General features: G+C 37.9%; 1 protein-coding gene across 23 annotated transcripts in view; it reads left to right on the top strand.

Moving 5' to 3' along the window:
* NRXN1 (neurexin 1) overlaps nucleotides 1–19,608 on the top strand; it is a 763,795-nt gene that overhangs the window by 646,250 nt on the left and 97,937 nt on the right. For 16 of the 23 annotated variants that reach the window (XM_086630267.1, XM_086630195.1, XM_086630253.1 and 13 more), the window contains 2 exons: nucleotides 15,310–15,399; nucleotides 16,832–17,151. In XM_086630267.1, coding sequence (XP_086486393.1) covers nucleotides 15,310–15,399; nucleotides 16,832–17,151 — 410 coding nt within the window. The remainder of the gene's footprint in view (nucleotides 1–15,309; nucleotides 15,400–16,831; nucleotides 17,152–19,608) is intronic. The other 7 variants (XM_086630300.1, XM_086630295.1, XM_086630283.1 and 4 more) reach the window with 2 other exon arrangements.

The following is a 19,608-nucleotide window of genomic DNA, read 5'->3' as shown; positions in this document are numbered from 1 at the left end:
ATAATAATGCTTCTCTAAGTCTGCAGACAGATTTTCTTTTTTCCTTTATTTTTCATCTTGGATATCCTGGTGAAATACAAAGGCTCATCCCTTCTTAGACTTGATAGATCCTGTAATTAAATTCAGATCTTGATAAAATGTGTGGTACGGTTGTCATTACTTGATCACAGAAGGTATAACACCTTTCAGTTAAATACGGCAAGGTGGCACAATGCCTGTAGTTTAGAAGGAGAAAGAAAATGTCAAATGAGCAGTGATTCAGAAAAAGATGTTCTAAAATACTGAAAGAAACAGATATCTGCTCTTTTTGTGTCTTATGGCAAAGGATATGGAGCCCATACCTGCTTACCATAATTAGACACAGGGTGATATGGAAATGGAATTTCTGAAGAAGACCACGAGCCGTGGGGATTCAAGTTAGAGGAAGAAAGTAGGAACGAAAACAGATCTCAGAATGACGCATGACAAATCTGTCACAGCTGGTCCCATTCAACTCTTCAGGAAAGCCATTATCTATCAACAATCCCAGTAAAATTGGGATCACAAAGTTGAAGCATTGCCAATATGTAAGGGTTCTTTTTGCACACTTTTCTTTGGTTTTACATATGTTTTCCATGTAACCTGCAGTATCACAACTTATCCAATGTAGTAGGGTAAGTTCAAGATGGAGGATTAATGCCTTGTTGGTTAAAAAGAAAACAATTTGATCAAATCTTTACCAAGGAATTTTAGCTACTCAGTAGCTTCCTTAACAATACAATGCTGCTATCTGTGATAGAATCAATGTCTTAAAATATATTTGTCATTCTTGCTTTCTTTCCCAGTGGCAGGACCATGTTGTCGATGCAAAGTTTTGAACATCAGATTCCTCTATTTCTCTTTCCTTTAGCCTGCCCTGTAGCAGGTTCACAGCTGCCTCGTTCAAGATTACACAGGATTTTATGAAACGCGTCACTCACTGAGCCAAACCAATATCCACTGACTTCCGTAAAATTACTTCTGTGTAACACGTGAATAAGTGTTAATCTGGTTGTGACTGGGCCCCTCACTTGAGATGACTGACTTGATGGGCATACACACGCGTTTCCTCTAAGATTGGTATTAATGGTCCCAGTGGCTGATAGAGCATGCAAGAGAAGAGGGCAATAGTCTGCTTCTGCCGTGTGTTCCTCTGCCATGCAGTTTGTTTCCATTAGCTTCTGGGGCAACCCTGAAGTCAGTCTGAAATGGGAGCCTCTCTCTGGAGAGAACAAATCAATGCGGTGTTGAGCCTTCCAACCAGACAATCTATCATATGGAAAACAAAATTAATTTCTCTGCAGTGCTATTGTGTTTTAGGTGCTCTGGGAAGATGAGATTTTTTTTTTTATTTGGGGCATATTTGTGCGTGTGTCCCCAGATATATTTTACTGGTGTTGTGAGGTGTGACAGCAGAATAGTACTTTATGTCTTCAGGATAAGAACTTCCATTAAGCTAACTAATTCAGAAGCAGTCACTATAATTCATACTGCAGCAGGAAAAACAGCAACCTGCTCTGTCCTAGGCATATTTTTCAAGAGACTGAACTGCGTTAACCAGGTATCCATGAGGACACAAATCATTGTTATCTTGAACACATGAGGATGTGCATGCTTTAGACTCTCTTTCTCCCCTTTCTACCGTGTGAACACGGGAGAGAAGATGTACACATGGTGTGGTTAGCTATATGCAGTCTTAAGCCCTGTTGGTTAAAAAAAGCAAGCATCTTCAAACGACAGTGTCCACACTTTCAAAATAACTTTTTCTTTAATACTTTGGATTTGTGATTAATGGCAACATCGTTGTGATCAATTCTACAGGACTGTTGTGTTATGTTGTGCATTTGAAAGTAAGTTCAGAGTGTTCCAAGTGTGTTGAAAGAGTTACCTTGACCCTAGCAAGGCGTAGTTAAACCAGAGGGTCTTTTTTGCAGTCTGTCCTATGTGTCAGAACAAGACTGAAAAGGTAGTATGATTTATACAACCTAGAACCCTTATGAGCTTCACAACAGTCAGATTTTGTAGTATACACCATTTCAAATAAATTTGAAGCAGAAATTGATATCCACTGGTGTATCAGAAGCACAAAACATTGCGAACGACATCCTGAATTCAACCCCTTACCAGCAGAAGTTAAGTGAATTAAAGGCAGTGAAATTATGCTTTTGCAAATTGGTTTAATTGAGATGCGAGTGGTTTATTTTCCTCAGTGGACTATTTCTAAGGAGTTAAATGGCCTTTCTGGAGCAGCATTGAGTTTAGGAGACATTAAAAAACTGAATGAAACACGATATTGTCAGGGTTAAGTACATATAAAGACAATTTTGATATTCTTGTTTTACAGAACTGATGAGCATTAATAGACTACTGGTTTAAAATTTTAAAATTACAGTTGCACAATAGGGAGAGAAGAATAAATATGCCCTTTTCAAAAGAACAAAGGGTACTAAAAGTTTACCTGTAGCTGGGTATAGGGCTAAGTCTTAAAAATATGCTCTCATTTGTAGACCACACCAATTGCCTCACAGCAATTTTCAACCAAAGGATTCTTGAGCATCTCACTTTAGAGGCCTAGTCCTGTAGTTCTCTCTGATGCAAATTCATGTGTGTTTTTGTCTGAACTAAAATACAAACTCAGACTGAAGACAGTGTCATGGCTGCACCATCAATTCCAAAAAGCTGTGATAGGATAAGGCACACGTCAAGGATTTGGACAGAGGAGTTCAGGCTCAGTTTCAGGGTTCCTCCTCCCCTTTTTAATTTCTCTGGTGCTCGTAGGTATCCTGTGTGTATAAATCATCCTTTATGAGTCAATTTGCCATCCACAGAGGTGCAGCACTGCGGAGTTCGGTGTTGCGGTGACTTTGAGGAGTCTGCGTATCACAGCCACGCATCTCATTGTCAGTCCCAAAGCTGATGGATGCTCCTCATAAAAGTGATGAGCAGTGAACATAGTTACTTTTTTATTAGTCAGCTTGAGCTAATAAACTCAATATTGCATAGAACAAATAGTTATCAGTAAGAAGCATTCATTGACTGGAAACATGTCCAGTGCGGTTCTGTACTGGGCTTGAAAATATCTAATGCTTTTACAAGTGTAAAAGTCTGCATAAGATCGTTGCTGATGATGTATGACCATTACAAAGACAAAAAAAGTGGTAAATAATAGTGAGGGCAGGGCAAATGTAGTGTGTGAACATGATCACTTGGGAAGCCAGGAGGATTTAAAGAAAGTTGCAGAAAGTACTGCATCAGTGCTAAACGCCAAAGTGTGGGTCTAAGAGGAAGGACTGAAGGTTATGGCAATGTAGACAGTGTCCTGGAAATGTATAATTCTGAGAAGTCACTTCTGGGGGCCTCATCTTCCAGATTGCTCCATATGAAACATCATGTGATGCTGTGACAAAGGACTTTATGGAAATGGCTTTGTGGGCACAAAGGGGTAAAATGTAAGAATTGGGGAGGATTTTGCCACCCTTTACAGCACTTTGAAACCAGCCCTGCAACAGGTGCCAAAGTCTGTAACTGGAGTCTGTGGTTTTATGCGAAAAAAATGGTGCATGCGTAACAAGAGCCCAAAAGAGGTGCTATCTCAACTGATTTACAGCATCAAAAAGAAAAGTATGCAGTGACTTGATTACAGTTTAAGTGTTTTCAGAGGGAGAAAACACTAGTTTTCAGCACTAGCTAAAGTGCTCTTCAGCTATTCCTGGAAAGGCATAACCAGAACTAAGAAATTCATGCATGAAATAGAGCATGTGATTTCAACAGTGAGCCTTAGGATTCGCTGATGATGAGAGATTCTCCTCTACTGTGTGTCATCATATTAGGAGAAGATGTTTTCCTGGAAGACTTGTTTGAGCCCGTTACAGGTTATGAATTAACCAAAGAATAGTTTTATGGCTGAATACAGGATGAAGTGATTGAATATTCATATTCTGTGATAAGCAGATCAGGTTATGCCTATGTCAATATTAAGACTGTATTATCAATATAAGAATACTACTATGGTAGCATTGTGATCGTAATATATATATATATAACTATACCTTCCCACAAGCTAACCAAGTTGGACTAGAAAAAAAGAATGTTTCCAGGTATAATTTCTATATCCAGAAACATTACCTTGCTAAACAGCAGCTATATAATGCCTTCAGTGTGTTAGTCCTGTTGCATTACACTGAGAATGTGCTTGCAGAAGGGCACAAAGAGCATACTGAAAATATTATCCTAATCCTAACGTATCCTTTTTCTTTCTCTTTCTCAGCGTTGTGTATTTATACATCCATAAATCCTGGTAGCTAGGAAAATGATTATTAGTTACCCGCTTGCTTAGCCATTCCCTCTGATATCTCACAGTTTGTTACATGTATTTTTTCCAGTAGCTGACTTTAGTTAAAGAGCTTTCTATGGAGTAAGGCTGCGTACAGCTTTTCCAGCTGAGCTGGAGAGATGAGCCATGTTGCAAGAGTCTGTCAAAATAATCTGCTGTCTGTACACTTTCCTTATCTGTCATCGCTCCGTGGATGTGAGCACCAGGGGTGTTCTATGCTGAAAACAAAACGGGATGTTATTCCATTCTTTGCTTGAACCGTGTTTTAGCCATGTGCTTTATTGATGGTAACAATCCACCCTGACAGTTAGACATATTTTAATCTTAATTGGATTTACTTCAGCCTTAGCCATGAAAGTTTGTTTATAACTTTGAGCAGTCTACGTTGGAAACAATTGCAAATCCGTGCACATATTAATAAAAGCAAGGACTGTTGGTAGTTTCCTTTTCCCATCTATTCTATTAATTCCATGGCAGTACTTTCGTGGGTGATGGTGGACTGTGGATTGATGGAATGATGTAATTCTTCCTTCTTAGACTCCTGAATTTTGTCTTGAAAATATGCCTATTAAAATGGAATGCATTAATATTTTGTTTGTAACCCACCTGCATGTTTTAGCTGTTAGTGTATTATCTGCTTAGAATTAGATATTTATTTAATACTTCATTGTTCTCAGTATCAGTCATTTAAAAATAAAAATAAAATAGCGTATTGCATTATATTTAATAATGCATTAGTGCTTCATGTTAGAGAAGCTCCTAGAATTTATAAAGGTAGAAAGATGATAATATCCTTATCTAATTTCTTCAACATAGTTGATTTCAGTATGTTTTTAAAAGGTCAAGTGGTTTCTTGAGAAAAAATGAATGTGTAAATTGTGCTAGAGAGCTGTTTTCTTTCAAAAGTTGTTCTTTTCCCCATTTAATATTTCACAAGTGTTTCAAAGTAGAAGTAGAGTCTACTTTTTGGATATTTCATCAGCAAATGGATTTTTGTAAAAGAAAATGAAAAATTAAACATATTGGCAATTGACTAGTGATTACATATTTCCTTGCAAATTCATATACGCTGAAATAGTTCAATATTGATTGTTTTTTCATTCTGGTGTTTCAACTCAGATTAACTCTGAAAATCAAGCCAATAAATTTAGACCTGCATGAAAGTTAATTGCCAGCTTTGGGTTGTCCATCTTAAATATGGCCTTGTTAACTTTAAAACAGAGTAGCTCCTCATATGAAAGTGTGTTCTCAGCAAGGGCTTAAAGAATTGGGATACCTTGATTTAGCTGGTGCAGGTGAGATCCATATGTTAGATCTGGCATTGGAGTCGGTGGCTTTCTCTTCTAGTTGCCCAAGGCTACCTTGACACCAGCTGTCATCTGAAAACATCCAAGAAGAGATCTGTAGCTTCAAAGGCCTTTTCAGGTCACGATTTAGCAAGGCACTCAAGAATTGCTTCTGTAGTTGACGTTCAGTATGTCTTTAAGTGCTTTTGCAGAACAGGGTGCACTGAAACTGAATTTCCATAGGAGCGGTTGGTGGCAACACTGACAGCCTTTCTCACACCTATGCCCCCTCACAGGTGCTTTATTCAGCAGTGGATCTTTCTCTCATTTTTACACAGAGAATATGAGAAGTCATTAAGCACAGATTTCAGGAAAATGATAAATATGTTATGGTAGCCATCTTTTCCCTCTGTGGAGAACTTCCTAAGTCATAAAAGAAGGAAACTATAGAAGTTTTGGACATAGGAATGCAGAGTATTTGAGTAATGCATTTTTCAATTTTGTTCAAAATGAGAATCTCAAAGCAAAATAAAATGTTTCACAATAATTCTGTGTCTTCTCAGTCAGATACACAAAAAAACCTGAGGTGAAGCATAATCACAAGGGAAAAATACTTAGCTAATTGGAAACATTGTGCAGATTTAAAAAAAATTAGCTGTGTTTTATGAAAAGTTATAATGACATGCTACATATCACAGATTAATTTAAATGGAAAATATTACTGAAGCTTTTTAAAATGTATAATTAGGGAATCAGATTGTTTCACCTTTTAACAGATAAAACTAAATCACTGCTGGGAGTCTACCCACGGCCATTATGCTATTGCGTGGTGGACTGCTCATTATAGTTGTGTAGTCCTAAAGCACTCCTCTGCTTTTATCTCAGTGAGCATCTGTTTCTATTATTTACAGTTTCTGTTTCTATGTCTTGCCAAAAGCGTTAAAAAAACCCTATGTGTACAAGTTTAAACCTTTCCATTTGAAATAGATTATTCTTTTATAGTAAAATGTCTGCAAGGCATAAATAGACAAATCGAAATGCCACTTTTAGACAGAACTGAAAGTCTGGAGCTTGCTTTGGCCGAGGGCTGCTTTTATTGCTGCACTGCTGACACAGAACAGATTTTTATCTCTTAAATGCCATTTCCTATCTGTATGGGTGCATTTAGTTTCTTCTGCTTGGCAAAGACTTGTCCAAATAATGACCTTACTTTTGTTTCCTTTGGCTTATGTGTAATCATGCATATCCCTAGGAGAACAAGCTGATGCAGCCTCAGCAGATGTAGTGAGTGTGACAAAGCACCTGTATGGTCCAGGACTTTGGGGCATCGTGGTGGTTAAATCTAGCATTTTCATGCTTTGTGAAAGAACGTGAAATCGGCGTTCTTAATATTTGCAGTTTCAGTCAAGTTACTTTGCGTGCTGTTGATGAGGGTCGATGTTAGGTGTTAGGGATGTTAGGTCCCTTCCAGCCCTAACCATTCTATGATTCTATGATGTTGATTCCCTTGGATTTCTTATGGGTTTTTTAGGTCTCTGGTCATGTAATTAGCATGAAATTTTCCTCACTGCACCTTGCATTGCCTCCAGTCTGCTAGAGCAGTTCAATTCCAGTAACTTTGGTGATAGCAACTGAAGGCCAAACTCTATTTTCTCTTATAAATCACATAACCAAGAGCAGAATTTAATCCCAGAAGTTCGTTTGGTCTTTTGTAATTGTTTCAGACAACTTTTCGTGTTGCAAATGGTCCAGAAATAACATATGGAAAAAATATATAGAATTTCCCAAAGCCTTTCACTGATGACCACGAAATGCAATGATATGAGCAATGACCTTTTGACAGTTTGTCCTGTTCCATCCTCAGAATCATAGAATCATAGAATGGTTAGGGCTGGAAGGGACCTTCAAAGGTCATCTAGTCCAACCCCCCTGCAAGGAACAGGGATATCTTCAACTAGATCAGGTTGCTCAGGGCCTCGTCCAACTTGGTCTTGAATGTCTCCAGGGATGGAGCATCCACCACCTCTCTGGGCAACCTGTTCCAGTGTTCTACAACTCTCATGGTAAAAAATTTTTTCCTAATATCCAATCTGAATCTACCTCCCTCTATTTTAAAACCATTACCCCTTGTCCTATCACAACAGGCCCTCCTGAACAGCCTCTCCCCATCTTTCTTGTAGGCCCCCTTGAGGTACTGGAAGACCGCTATAAGGTCACCCCGGAGCCTCCTCCAGGCTGAACAGCCCCAACTCTCTCAGCCTGTCTTCATAGCAGAGGTGCTCCAGCCCTCGGATCATCTTCGTGGCCCTCCTCTGGACCCTCTCCAACTGGTCCATGTCCTTCTTATGTTGGGGGCTCCAGAACTGGACGCAATACTCCAAGTTTGGTCTCACGAGGGCAGAGTAGAGGGGAGAATCACCTCTCTCGACCTGCTGGCCATGCTCCTCTTGATGCAGCCCAGGATGCGGTTGGCCTTCTGGGCCGCAAGAGCACATTGCCGGCTCATATTGAGCTTCTCGTCCACCAGTACTCCCAAGTCCTTCTCCTCAGGGCTGCTCTCGATCCATTCTCCGCCCAGCCTGTATTTGTGCCTGGAATTGCCACGACCCAGAACTTGCAGTGTGATTAAGCTTAATTAGGAGGCTCACACGTAGTTAAAACCACCTTTCTTATTGATGGCTTCTACCTGAATACTGGGTACTCATGGGGTTACAGACCAATAGAAATTTGAAATAACAGCTGAGCAAAGTGTTTTCCGTTTTGCCATCGTTCATTTATATAACATATTATTTCTGTCAAGAGACATTCTATATAGCAACTCTTTGCTAAGATGAAATGAAGATCATCCAGATAGCTACCTGGGCGAAAGTCAGAAGAACACATTCAGCGGTTGCTATCTCAGACATAGCTAATTTTAGATACAGTCGGGATGAAATATTCTCCGTTTTCCACCTGTTGAAAGCCTATTGAATAAGAAACTGCTTGCCGTCAACTTCTGGTTAAACTGCTATATGAAAAGTAACCTTAAATGCTATGACATGTGATTTAGAAACAGTTCAGAGTCTTTTTACCTTGGAGAACTGCAAAATGTCACTCTCAGAGTGATGTGGGGCAAGGTACTGTACTTAGAACAATTAATTTTTTATATTTTAATCTTCCTCTTTAATGATTTCTGTCATTTTTGCTGCCTATTTTAACAGCAACCGTACAATATTAGCTCCTTAAACGCCACACAGGGAGTACAAAGGATCCTTTTAAAACTCCTGATAACAAAATATGACCTTTAATTTATCAGACAAGTCCTATGTTTTCTTATCTCCTTCTTGTTGCTTTTCATCTTCTCTTGCTTGCTTTTGATACAATGCACCAATCTCTCAAAGTAAGCAATCTAACACTGCACAAACTGAGACAGGTATTACACCATAGTAAGGAAGTCAGGAAGAGCACGCTTTTTGTTTAATTACTAATTAATCCAGTGAAAAATAATCAAAACCAAAACAGGGCGGAAGGTAGTTGATTTGAAGTGAAGGTTCAGATCTCCCCGAGAGGTTAATGAGAGTTCTCAATTTTATCCTGTAGGAAGTTGTAAAAATATGATTTAGTTTATTTTATATGCAAGCATGAAACAAGGATCTTACAGGTAAACATAAGACGTTTGTTTTAGTGAAGTCTGTAGTATCAGTGGAATGGGAACCAACTGACACATACATCTTCCAATAAATCTGTTAATTGGATTATTCTTCAAGGCAACTTAAGTTTTGCTTTGTGTTTAGCAGTGTCCTAAACCACCGATGAGATATTTCACTCTGCTATGATGTCTGCTGTCAGTCATTCTGTGAGCAGAATGTCCTCTTGGAATACCTAATATTCATTATAAGGAATTTGGGAATCCCTGTAGCATGAAAAGGGCCATATTATGTTACAGTCATTTAATATGAACTTGCCAGGTTTGACACTTTAAAGTTTGGGGAAGTCATACCTCATGGTGGTTTCTTTTTTTATAGGTTAGCTCTTCTGCAATAAGGTAAGGCATTGTAGAGTGGCACTTGTTACTTGCTTGCTACAGGTTCTTTCTTTAAGTTTAGAGTTTCTTTGCTCTTTTATCATCTCACCAATGAGCAAAAATTTTGTTCAAGATGTCCAATGGGGAAAAATACACATCCTAGACCTGTTTGTCTGCCTTGCCTTTGAATACTGGAGGAGACTCAAATCAGCCTTCTGGATATGTAACTCCTTGTACAATAGTCTTTGAGACTGACCTCTGTATCCTCCTCTGTATCTCCTAACTCATCGTCCTACCCATTGTAATGGCTAGAGCTGGCATATTTTAGCAACAGAAAAAGATTTGCAGCTTTATCTGATCTCTTCGGAACTTTTTCATTCCTCAGTCAAATACCAGATCTAGATCAAAAATCTAGATCAGAGCAGTGTCAGAGTCTTCCACAAATAGTGATTTCCTGGAGTGGACCTCTTGTCCTCTGCCTTGTCCAACCCAGTTTCATGCTTGTATACCCTGGACCCAGGGGATTGTGATGGAAAAGGTGATCTTGTGTTTGCAGGCATAAAGGCAAGCTTACTGATGGTTGCTGAGGACAAGATGCTTGCAGGTAATAGTAGCGCTATTTTTGAAGGGAACTAGGGAACTATCTGAAGGCAGGATCAGATGATGGGATGTGCTACAGACTATTTAGGAGGTAAGTTTATTAGGACCAAGACTTGCTAGAGGTCTACAGTGGCAGGTGAATTAAGGTTATGCCCTACCACTCATTGTGTGTGGAAAGTCTGGGAACATACTCTGGGTCTGCAGCGTACGTGTAGGTGGGGAGCCTCAGTGACCATTCTAAGGGGTCTTTGGTCAAGCACAGCAATGTAGACATAGCCACTGAATTCCTTAGATGACAGTTAAAGACTATTTAAATTTGAATCTTAATACAGCTTTAGAGAACATCTGTATATTGGCTATTCAAAATGCATTACAATCTGAATCTATTGTATCGTTAACATCAATTTAAGTTGTGACCGTGATGGTACTGAAAGTATTCACGTGTGGCCAAGACATGGAGCCAGTGTGAACACCAGCATGACAAAATTGCATGCAAATAATGTAAAAGTTTGTGCTTGCAATTGATAGCACTTAAAATATCTTTTCCTCTTTTGCTGGGAAGAAGCAAACTGCACATGCAAAATCATCTGTTGTAGAAATTTTAGACCACAGTCTTTGCACCTCCAGTTTATTCCAACATCAATATAAATTTTATACACAAATGTGTGTGCACAGTAATAGATGATTTGAATGAACTTCAGTATGGGCCATTACCGAGATTGTGCTTTTTTTTCCTAGCCTGGCCATGTGAGACACTCCAAGGACTGTTTGCCCCTGTACCACAGAGCTGCTGTGGCTTCCTCCCATGCCGTGCAGCTGACACTTCAGTCAGGTTTCATCCCTAACTGCATCTGGAGGAATGATATGGGTCTCTGCCTTCCTCTTGCGGGAGTCAGGGGAGTCATGATTCAGAAATAGCAGTGTCAAGATCATGATGAGCAAAACTAGGGAGAGGGGGTTGTTTATACATGGAGATAGACCTTGGTTTCATCACTTTGTTATTTATTTCCCTAGCAGATCACTAAGACTAACAAGGTAAATTTGTATTCTGTTAAAGGGTTTGTTTCAAAGAAAATATTCTACAGTCTAGGTTGTTCTTCACAGACTCTCGATTTTCAACCTTCTTACTTATTCTCTTTCAAGGATGCTGCTGTTTCACATCAATAACTGACACCTTTATTTCAGAGAACAAAATAGAATTACACTCCAGCACTGACAATATAATAAATCAGGAGGGATAAAATACATATTAGTGAAGTTCACATAGTTGGTTTGTCCCAGCTGACCTATAGATATAAAGGTATGATTAAAGTTTTTTTTGGACTGCTTCTTCTCAATCTTGCCACAAGATTTAGCTCTGACTCAAAGATTTGACCTTTGCTGCTCCTCTCTGCTTACCTCGATTCTTTAGAATTATTGTTATATGCTTGAAGCCTTTCTGCCCGTACAGAATTAACACTGTGTTGTAACAAAATATTATCTATTTGGCAGAAGAATGAAGCCATGTAGAATTCAATCAGGTTAGACGATGTCACTATGCACATCTTGAATGGATCGTTTCTACCTAGCTGTTTTAATCAAAAAAGTCTCGGCCGTATGACTAGGAAGTGTTGTGCTCGATACTCACATAGCTGTCTACAATTAAAGTTTAGGCATATCAGTTGTTTTTTATGAATTATGGTTGAAAAGCATGCCTGTCAGAGCACTTAATCTTTCAGATGGGTAACAGAAATAAAATCTCAAAGCCAGAGGTTTCTCTAGAGTATGGAAATATTTATTAACCTTCTTGGAAGTGTTTTTACCGAAGAAGTTTCTTTGTGGTTTACCATATTGGTAAAAACAAGCATAAATAAAGGAAGCATGTAAAATGTGCACTGAATACTCTTGAGAAAAACAATATGTGGTATTTATGGTTTCCCTACTGGAGATAAGATTACCACATGGAGCAGTAAATGGACATAGTTTTACTGAATTCAGTGGGGCTATTCAGATTTGTTGTAGCTGATTACATGACCCAAACCAGCTGTTTGGGAAGAAACAGTTATTTAAAAGATATGTGTTTTTCACGATGTAATAATAGGATGTTTGTTGCTTTTAATGTAGTTTGCATTATTTTCAGTGCTATGTATTTTTTTTTTTTGTTAAATGTAATTGTTAAGTTACCTATGTGTCTACTAGTTTCATCATTATTAAACCTATGTATTCTCCTTGAAACTATATCTGGATAAGTTCTGCACCATTTCTCCTTAGCCCTTCCATTTATATTATATACTAGAAGAATTTAAGCTAATATAATAGTGTCAAATTGAGATGCATTTGACAATGCACTTTTCCTCTGATGACGGATGGGCTAATGTAATCAGCAATTATTTTTTTGTATGACCTTTACAAATCAAATGGTTATTTCCTTGCTTTTCATTTGTATTTTGCTCCCAGTGGTGCAAGACTGCTGCAGTTAGTATAAAACCTAATTTATAGATAGAATCACGTTATAATAGGGTGCAATACTCTCAAAAAATGTCCGTATTGCATGGACTTTTTAATGAAATAATTCAAAGAAATGTGTAAGCTGGCCAAGACTAAATTTATGCTGTTAATTCACAGAGGAGTTTCCATGATCACCGTAGAGATGTCCTGGAGCAGCTGCCAAGTAGCGAAAGTGGAGGCAGCAATAAACCTTGTCTAGGATAAATCTCGTATGGAATAACAGTAGAGAGATGCTGCAGTGTTAGGGATCCAGACTGGTGACTGCAGAGAGTCCTTCCACCAAACACACCTAATTTACACCCACTGGTTGAATAACCAACATAGAGTTTAATGCCTTCCCAATATATGCAGCTGTGAACAGTGTTTCATTTTGACAGGACTATATGGTTCTTCTGAGGTCTAGGGAGCATTTGTTCATGACAGGTATCCAGTGAGTAACAGTGGGTGAATCTAATGAGTGAATGACGATTTACATCCATGAGACTTCTTTCCATTGCATTAATAGATTCCTTATGCCCGCAAACATCATCTGAACAATTTAGACTTTTCTTATAAATGACATAGAAGAATGCTGTCCACTGTCTCTTTTTTTTTTAAATATAGATAACAAAAAACCCATACCCAACAGCAATATAACCTCATAATTCATTTGTTTTAAGTTAAGGAAACCTTTTGGAAATAGGACTTTCTCTCACTTATTCAGTGAATCAACTGATAATGCCTCGGTAAAAGCTGTAGAAACATCTTATCGAAAAGCTAAACATAAGTGTTAAAAGTAACTGACTGTCAGGGAATATAAATTATTAACTCACAGGTGTGTATGTGTGTATGTATATGTTTTAATAGAAGATACAAAACCTGAACAGATCTTCACATGTCTCTTCTGACCCAAACCATTCCATGATTCTGTATTGGAAAGTGAATAGGAAAAGGACATTCCCTCAAAAGAAAATAGATCGGTTTTGGCATGATGAACTATATCCATGCTAAACCAAATCAGGGAGACATGAAATATAGAAAGTAGCAGTTCATGTCACTGCAGAATAAATATCTGCATAGAACCACCATAGTTTTTGGCACAGAAGCTGTTGCTTGTGCTGTTTCTGGGGGCTCCAGTACTGATTCTTCCCTGCAAGCCTGCTATGCCTTGTGATGTTGATAGTGGGCATAATTGTCTAACAAATTAGAACATTGATTTTCTGAATTTGGATAATACTTTGGTTTGATAATTACCAACAGGATCCTTCTAGCTCAAGAAAATGTATTTCTGAGCACTATGTGTGCTACTGCATCCTGTGCTTACGTTTCCACTGCAGATATAGGATTTGGTTTGTTTTCTTGGGTTTTCAAGTCGAAGACAGTATGCACATTCGAGCTAGTAAGATTGACTTTGGATTCGAACCTGAATTAGAAATGACTGCTTTTTACTCATCTGGCTCTTCTTATCTCTCAGGTTCTTTACTAATATGAACCAATACAATGGAAGAAAAAGGTATTGTTGGTTTAAAATACTACTGCTACCAAAAGCCTGTACATTGAAGGCAATATTTAGGTTTACCATTCTCCTAAGAAATATTTTAAGTAGAAGACAAGGTTTTCTGAGGGATCACACTTGTATCATTCAAACACAAAAAGCTATAATTAGCAATAAATATTGAAAGTGATTTGCTAATTATTCTTTGTTATCTGATACTTTTGTCTGTAGCAGCCTTATTTTGTCTCACTGTTTTATTTAAAGAAGTCAACGATCTCTGCACAGATTGGGAATGGATACTCTGCAAATATGACAAGTTTGTGTTTTGCATTGCTGAGTTCTGGTTAGTTCTTAATTTATGAAACCCTACTCTACAGATGGCCTTTTGCTAAATTTTAAAGCACTTCCACATTTCAGAACCAGGCTACCTTTCAGCAAGTCACTTTTGTCAAAGCCTTGGTGTTCCTTCAAGACATTGTCAATGTGTCCTATGAGAATGTAGAATCAGTGAATACCCTGGTCTGTTCTGTACCATATATTTGAATCTCTGGCATTTATTTAAATGAAATGAATAAGAATGTATTTTTTTCTGACTAGGAAATAAGTTACAGCAGGTCTATTTCTAGACAGCAGAAGTAAGTGTGCCTTAGATGGTGCTTAAGAGTTGTGTTCGTCTTCTTTAAATGACTAACCTGGAGTGAGAGGTTGGATGTCTTTTGAAAACTTAAACCTGTTTCACCTGAACATGTTTAACTAGTTAATAAGAAACATCAAAAAAGACAAAACCCTGAGGTCAATGATCATTTTTTGTAAAGCCATTCGATGATGTTTAAATTTGTTTTTTGGGTCTGTCTATAACATAAGTTTAATAACCTAGCTCAAATGCAGATTTCTAATTTTCAATTAACATAGGAATAATTTTGTTTGCTAAAATAAAATAAATGAATGAATGAAAAGTCTGAACCATGAAATGTTCTAGGTAGCACTTTTTAAAATTCCAAATTTCAAAAAATCATGTGGCAACTGTATAGCTCAAGCTTTAAGTATTAACTTTTAACCTTTGACCTTACAGATTTTAACCAATGAAATGTCTCTTTAAACTTTAAAGGAAACAATGATAACGAGCGCCTGGCGATTGCTAGACAGCGAATTCCATATCGACTTGGTCGAGTAGTTGATGAATGGCTACTCGACAAAGGTAAAAAACATTGATTAAAACTTCAAATAAAAAAATAATTTGAACATAACCAAGTAGTACTTCATTGTAACACTAATAAACATAAAAAATAAATTTCAGTAAAACTAAATTAAAACAAATTTTAAAAAGTAAAATATAGAGTAATATTTGCATACCTTGTATAATAATTTCTATACATTTCTAGAAGTACCAGCTGTTTAATAATCTTACCCTGTTAACTTAAGGTTAAAGGGACTGTTAAATATAATCCACTAACTCAATCTATGAAGGTACTTATAGCAACCATTAACCAAAAATTATAAATCATTCATAGATTATATTACATGTTCCAGCATCTAAATTATTAACTAAAAATATATGTAGTTATGATATCTTCATTATGGTCCTGAAAAAAAATTTGTTTAAACTGTAGGTATCTTAAATAGTGGGCAATATGAATTGCCAATCAAAATGAAGTCCCTTTAACGTTTGCAACCTTCTAAGGGGATTTTGGAACAAACACTAATTAAACTAGAACTTAAAGTTGTGTGCATGCTTTTTGTGAGCAGAAACCAATCTGCTAAAGTGACTATTCTATTTACTAAGAGTGGTTCTGTTGCTGAGGATTTCTCTGTTTAATGGAAATGTGCCATGATTTCTCCATCGGTATGTGTATCATTTCTGAAGCCGCTTTTACATCTAAAATCTTTTACTATAATTGATAGCCTTGCTGAAAGCCAATCAGACATCTATTTTTGAATCTGCCTCTGAGATACTCAATGTGAACCATGTGTTTCTTTTCAGTGTGTATGTTGAAGGAAGATAAACACTTAAATACAAAAAGGAAACATTAATTAAAATGTAAATATTTGATTCACTTATATAGAGACATGACAGATTACTGCATAACATATTCTTTAAAATTCACGTGACCTAGTGGCTCGTTGACATATCTATAAACTCTCTCTGTGTGTATATACATACTTGTATATGTCTATACATACATAAACTCACATGTACATACTTAAAGCTATAGGCCCGATGTTGTATTGCGTGGCAAAAAACTTTGAAATGTTGGCAGACTCGACGAAAAAGTAATTTTAAGGAATTAGAAACCTGGCATTCTTCACACACACCAAAATCTTAACGCTGCTTTCAGGTAAAAGGGAGAGGAGTATCATTTCTAGTACTAAACACATTTGCAAGTATATTTGATTGGCCTTTTAGCAAAAATATAATAATCCCGAAACTTAGTAAATTTAAAAAAATTCAAATGCTCTCAAAATTTATGCATTTCATGGACACCTCATTAAAAAGCAATGAATTATGAGTCAAATCCTTTTCTTATAGTTTATTGCTCTCATTATTCACCCCATGAAAATCTGTTATCACTCGTGTAGAGTATAGTGTTCACAGTCAACATTTTTGCATGTATATAATATTATCTTCACAGGGCGTCAGCTCACAATCTTCAATAGCCAAGCAACCATAAAAATTGGAGGCAAGGAACGTGGCCATCCTTTCCAAGGCCAGCTCTCTGGTCTTTACTACAATGGCTTGAAAGTTCTGAATATGGCAGCTGAAAATGATGCCAACATCGTGATAGAAGGAAATGTGAGACTTGTTGGTGAAGTGCCTTCCTCTATGACAACTGAGTCCACAGCCACAGCGATGCAGTCTGAGATGTCCACGTCAGTCATGGAAACAACCACCACTTTGGCCACGAGCACCGCTAGAAGAGGAAAGACCCCGACTAAAGAACCTATTGGTCAGGTTAGTCGGCTTCCTTGCCTTTTGCAAATATTTTCCTGTCTTTGAGTGTGGCTTCGTGTATCACGTTCACTCTGCAGATGGAATTGTTCCTGTTGAAGAAAGGCATGAATTACAGATAAAAGTTCTGTTCCGTACACGGCTCATGGACGCGATGTTGATCAGCATTTGAAGGGAAAGTAAGAACTTCGCTGTTGTTCTAAATTGGGCAAACTTACCAGTTCAGGTTTTTCTTTGCTGAGTTTTATTACCATCCATCTTCATAGCGGTGCACTCTTTCTTCCTTTGATGACTTATATGGATTATTTTCAGTGTAGGAATGCAGGAGATGTGGAATTAGAGATGGTGAAATGAAGTGATGACTTTAGCCATGAGATAGAGAAAAGAGACTCAGTTTGAAGAGGGAACAGGAAGGAATGTGAAGACAAAAAGTTGGAAGAGGCTGGAAAAGAAGGAATTAGTCGTTTCTCTAGTCCCGTGATTGATTATCTTCTTGGGCAGAATTTCTCACAAGAGGCAGTGGCAGCAGAGACAATTAAAAGTGCTCTGCACCTTGGGAAACTCGGGCTCCAAGTCAAAGGCTGTTGTTTACTGTTTATTGAGGTTATTTGCATCTCATGAATTTAGTGATATATTTAGTAACTTTCAGGTTTTGTCAGGATCTCTGTATAGTATGTGGGGGAATTTAGTTACTGGGAAAAGGTGGGGGGAAAACAGGTGAGTGAATTAAGTACCTTCATCTTGTGGATACCCTGAGTAACAACATTCAGACTTTGTGCTTTAAAAACCTAAAACTTACCAGGACATTTCTGTGGCAGAGAAGATTCTTTTATATTTATTGTGCCTAAAAAAACCCCCACAAAATCAATCAACCAAACAAAAAACAACCAAAAAAAAAAAGGTACACTGCTAAAAGCTTTTCGTATGTTCACTCGGTTCACACGCTTGCTTGTGTGCCCACTGTGCCATCAAGCCATGACAGCTGTGCTCTGAGATCCAGAAGTAGGACAAGCAGCAAAGAAAGTGTCAGGAGCCGTAGGGAGGAACAGAAGCACGATGTGATGAATGAGGTTAATTTTCTCAAGAATGGAGGGGAACATGCTGATTAGGCTGGGAGGCTGAGGTCAAGTTGCCCGTTTTCTGTGTAAAACCTCAACTCACAGTTTGAATTTGATCGAGGCATCAAACTCAACACTTCAGCTTTTCTGTCTGTAGTTTTTTTGTACACTGTATACTATGGACTGAAAACTACAGTGATGTGAAAGTAAAAACTATATATTTTATAAACTCAAGCAGAACATTTAAGTTAAAAGTGAGCTTTTAAGAAAGCATTTTGACTTGTATTTTTAAATAAACACAGGTTTTATGCATTTTCATTCTTTATTTAAATTTCATGAGAATCCCAAAGGGGGAAAAAAAGGGGGGGGCAACTAAAACCCAACTAGAGATACTAGCCTCCAAAAAATAGCATCCATTGTAGATAGTAGGTTGCAGGTTTTTTAATTATTATTGTAGTAAGCTACAGTATTTTATTAGATAAGCAATAAATTTTCTTTTTATTAATTCTGTTTTAAATAGTGTCTCTTACTTTATTATCCAGCCAGTCTGATCTCAGTATTTTGCAGCAATGAAGTTAAGACTACATCAAATTTATATAGAGGAAAATGCATCTAAGAAGTGCAGGACACTCTCACAGTGTGGAAGAATTTGGGCTAAATTAATGCTACTAAATTAAAATTTTAAACCAAGTTAAACTGTTCTAGCAGTTCCAAGAATGCTTTTGGCTTCAGACACTCTCTCTGGTAACTCCCAGGCATGATTCTGGAGGAAAAACGTCCCAGGGACCGTTCTCAGTTGGCACCTTGCATGTTCTCTTCCAGCCCAAACCATTCTGTGATTCTACAATCTGTGGACAATGAGAGTTTACTGGTATAGTTGCTTGGCCAGTTAGCCTCAGTTTCCAGGAATATTCCCCAGTATGATTTACTCACTTGTTTGGATGTCGAGCCACTGAGATTTTTCTTTTTGAGGTGTTCCAATGACATATTTTGTGAAGAAAAAAGTTTCTTAAGCGAACAACTATGGCGAAGTGTAATTTTTTCTGAAGAGGGGAAACAGACAATTAGGCAGAAAGATCTTCCAACGATCCCCTGTTTCTAGACTGGTGCCTGAAATAAGGTGTGGCCCTTACCAACATCTAAGTAATTTTTTTAGAGCACCTCGCTGCCACTGGAGCAGAGTGACCTCAGTGCAACTGTGCCATTCCCTCCTGGCTGAAGTGGCTACACCAAAATACCATGAGCACCTGCTGTTTGATGTCCCACCATTGTAAGCCTTGTGCAGGCACCAGGAGCATCCAGAGATGCACAGCATCTCACCAAAGCATGTTCTGAGGGAGAAGGTATAAATCAACCTCTCTCACCCATTAGCCTGACTGGTGCAAGTATTTGATGCAGCGCA

This window comes from Tauraco erythrolophus, chromosome 2, assembly GCF_009769465.1.
Source record: "Tauraco erythrolophus isolate bTauEry1 chromosome 2, bTauEry1.pri, whole genome shotgun sequence".
Classification (NCBI taxonomy): domain Eukaryota; kingdom Metazoa; phylum Chordata; class Aves; order Musophagiformes; family Musophagidae; genus Tauraco; species Tauraco erythrolophus.
Note: the sequence above shows the minus strand (reverse complement) of the source record. Positions and strands in the feature narration are given on the sequence as shown.